Source organism: Hevea brasiliensis, chromosome 11 (genome assembly GCF_030052815.1).
Source record: "Hevea brasiliensis isolate MT/VB/25A 57/8 chromosome 11, ASM3005281v1, whole genome shotgun sequence".
Taxonomy (NCBI): Eukaryota; Viridiplantae; Streptophyta; class Magnoliopsida; order Malpighiales; family Euphorbiaceae; genus Hevea; species Hevea brasiliensis.
Window position 1 is genome coordinate 81011853 of NC_079503.1, and position 4045 is coordinate 81015897.

A 4045-nucleotide genomic window follows, 5' to 3' on the forward strand; every position below is an offset into this window, starting at 1 on the left:
CTTTTGTATCTTACTGCATCTAGGCCAGACATACACTTTAGTGTTTGCTTGTGTGCAAGATTTCAATCATGTCCAAAAGAATCCCATCTAAGTGCGATTAAAGGATTTTTAGATATCTCATTGGCTCACAATCAATTGGTTTAAGGTATCCAAAATGTGAATCATTTAATCTTGTTGGCTATAGTGATTACGATTTTCTTTGGAAGTAGATGGATAGAAAAAGTACTTGGTACTTGTCAATTTCTTGGTCTTGCACTAGTTTCTTGCACAAGAAGAAACAAACTTGAGAGCTTTATCTACAGCTGAGGCAGAATATATAGCTGCTGGTAGTTGCGTTGCTCAAATTTTATGGATGAAACAACAATTGGAAGATTTTGGTTTAAAATATAATCTTGTTCCAATTAGGTGTGACAACACAAGTGCCATAAACTTGATCAAAAATCCAGTCCAACATTCAAGAACTAAACATATTGAGATTAGACATCATTTTATTAGAGATCATGTTCAAAATGGAAATATCAAAATAGAGTTTGTTGCCTCTGAAAATCAACTTGCTGACATTTTTACAAAGCCTCTTAATGAAGAAACCTTTTGTAGAATTAGAAGGGAAATTGGTATGTGTGAATCACTTGCTTGAAATCTAAGTCATAATAACTTCATGTATCTGCATTTTATTGAATGTGTAACTGATCTGCTGTGATATTAGTTTGCTGAAAAATCTTTAAAGAATATTAGCTAACCTATTTGTGTACTCGTGAAATTAGTTTACTAAGTTGTATACTAATATTGCGTGGCTAAAATTAGTTTGCTATATCATGTACTGTTCAAATTTCAAACCAAAAGGTGATTGTTCTTGAAGTTTTCTACGTGTTCACCAATGCATTTATCTTTCCACATTTGATATCATACTCTCAGTAATGTGTCAGACATGTAGAAATGTTTATTTGTGCATATAGGTATAGGTAGACTTGTTTGAAATGCAAAATAAAGTAAAAAAAAAAAAAAGGGAAAAACAGGTTCAGTTGAAAGTACAGTGAAAATGAAAAGCGCGGGACTCAAGAGGACTTAAACCCTCTGCCACACGAAACCTCCACGCTTTCTCTCTCTCCTCTGTTTCGATTTCCGACACCTCCCAAGCCATACCTAATACCTCTTTCCGGCGAAACATACCCTAACTCACCACAAATCTCAAGTTTCCTTTCCTCTTCCTCTCTTCACTCACCGAACCACCATTACCCGATTTCATTTTTGTTTTAATGGCTCGCACCAAACGAAAATCCCCTGTTGTTGAAGCTGCTTCATCTTCCTCGTCAGCCTCTGACGATGTTCCTGTCGCGGCATTGCGAAAGAAAATGAAAGGAAAGCAAAACTTGCCGAAATCAAAATCAGCTAGTGAGTCTTCACACTCGTCCAAGGGTGTCGAATCCCCTAAATCGACGCCAGAAAAGAAAAAGACAGTACAGAAGCAAGGGATGGATACCAAACGAAAAATGGGTATCGAAAAATTTTCGGGTTCAGTGGATAAAGCACTGTTGGATTGCAAATTCATCAAATGGGAGAACTTTAATCAGGTAAACTTTCACTTTAAAGAGCTTTTTGAGTTTCAAGGATGGTTGGATGTATGTGAATGTGCGAATGAGTACTACCCTAGGCTTGTTCAAGAGTTTTATAGAACCATGAGAACTGTTGATGAGGATCGATTTGAAGTGATTTTGAATACAAATACATATAGTGTTTCTGTTGAATTGATAGCCACGGCTTTAAACTTGCCCAATGATGGAAATCGAATTTCCACACATAAGGATGTTGCTAGAGTAGCAGGATTCAATCTGGTTGAGTTTGAAAATGAGGTGTTCCCTGCTAACACTGCTAAAAATGAGAAATCCACCAGTACAAAAGCCCTCCAGCATATCAAAATTATTCACAGTATGGTGAACTATGTGTTCTGTCCGAAATCTGGTAGCTATGGTTATTTGAGTCACTTGGACATGTGTATTATGTGGCACATTGTGCATAAAGTTAGGTTGAATCTAGCTTATTTAGTTTTCAAAAACATGTGCAAAGCCTATGGGATTGGAAAACTGCCGTATGCACACCTTCTGTCTGCTGTGTTTAAAGAGCTACATGTGAATGTTTCTAAGGAAAGCTCTCGGGCTGACTTGATAGTGCTTAGAGAAATCCATTCAGACACTGATGGGAGAAAGACAAGATTTGAAAAGGGTGGTTCCTCCTCTGCTAAGGTTGATTCTGAATCAGTCAGTGCAGTTTTGAGTGAAATTCAAGGGATAAAAGCTACTGTTAATGAACATTTTAGTTCAACAAATCAGTCCCTTGACATTCTCAGAAAATTTGTTGATGTAGTTGACTATAAAGTGAGTCACCTGCTCACTCAAAATGAGGAGTTAAAGAAGCTGATAATGGACCTTCAGCAGGCCAAGGAAATTGGAGTTCCAACTAAAGTTGAGGTTGCTACTCAAGTTTCTGCTGATAAGGGAGAAAGCAACAAAGTTGAAGAGTCTCCTGCTGCTATGGCATATGAAAGTGGCCAAGTAGCTGAACCTGAACTTGAACCTATAGTGGATGCCCATGTTGAGCATGCTAGTGACCAGGTCCTTGAACCTGAGATTGGTCCTACAGCTGATGTACCTACTGAACTTGATGGTAACAAGGTTGTAGCAGCTGAAAGTGAGTTACCAAAGGAAGGTGAAAAGGTTCTAGAATCTGAACAAGTTGTTGAACCTTCACCTGCTCCACTAGTTGAGACTGCTGATGTTCCTACACAGCACCAGGAAACTTCTTTCAAAGACCACCAAGCTAGTGCTCAAACTCAGCTCTCTGCAGCTGCTGCCCCTGCAGCCAAGAAAGGTAAGAAAAGGTACAAGTCCACTATGTCCAATCCCTATCAAACGTTAGCTACTGCTCTTGAACCCCCTTCTGAAGACGATGAGGCCGAGAAAGATGATCAAGTGCCTGACCAAGCACCTCCGGTCCCTGTTATTAAATTGCCTAGGAAGAAAATGGTGCCCTCAAAATCCACTCGCAGGAGTAAAAGACTTAAATAGCCTCTCATCTGGATTTTTAGTTTACTGGTTGCATATTTAGTTTACTAGTCTGTTTGCTGATATTGGTTTTAGTTTCCTACTGTCTATCTTACTGCATTTACATTTTGGCTCACATGATTCTTTTTGGGTACTTTCTCCTGTTTCCTTTTTGATTGATGACAAAAAGGGGGAGAATGGTTATGGATATGTGAATATGTGTTGATGAACATGAAAATATGGAAATGTGTTGATATATATACTTGTATGGAAATGTGTTGATATATATACTTGTGAAGTGTGGTGATATATATATGTGATGATACTTGTGTTGCTGGATATACTTGTGAAGTGTGAATATGTTTTATAGCATAAATTCAGGGGGAGCTTATGTACAGAAAATGGATTTCTTGGATATTATATGCTTATATTTAGGGGGAGCATTTTCGGTATACTATACTTGGATTTACATACTCACATAAATTCTCACACACTTTTATTTTTGACTGTTGATTCAGTTGAGTTTTGTCATCATCAAAAAGGGGGAGATTGTTGACCCCGTGTAGCTCAAAATGAGCATTGATTTTGATGATAACAAAACTCAAAGAGAATCTATCTAACCTAACCTTAAAGTGATGTGTAGATTCTTTGTCTTATGCATAAAGAACCTTTGAAGTTGCATCTAAGGAGAAAGGATACTCAAAGGTATTTCAAGACAAATCTAAAATGAGAAAAAAGGCTATGGAAATCAAGACTCAAAGCAAAGGTATGAAAAGCATAGTGTTAGAGTCTTAGGTCTTGTGTGAAAAAGAATGGATGAGAATTTAGTCATATGGAGCTCAAAAATGAAAATTTATTTTCTGATTACTTTTTCTCATCATGACCTTGAACACAACTATTGAAACATTTTTTAAAGGTCTAAATCATTTTGCATTGCAAGTTGAGACATGCAGCTGTTGACTTAGTTTCCTAACTGGTTTGCTAAAATTTTTGGTTTGCTAATGTGT

At 37.3% G+C, this 4045-nt stretch overlaps 1 protein-coding gene across 1 annotated transcript; it reads left to right on the plus strand.

The window, feature by feature from the left end:
- Nucleotides 1-1256: 1256 nt before the first annotated feature.
- Nucleotides 1257-3062, plus strand: LOC110637112 (uncharacterized). The gene is made up of 2 exons (XM_058129383.1): nt 1257-1494; nt 1609-3062. Exons 1-2 carry the CDS (start codon nt 1257-1259, stop codon nt 3060-3062), a joined length of 1692 nt encoding a protein of 563 aa, XP_057985366.1.
- Nucleotides 3063-4045: the final 983 nt, after the last annotated feature.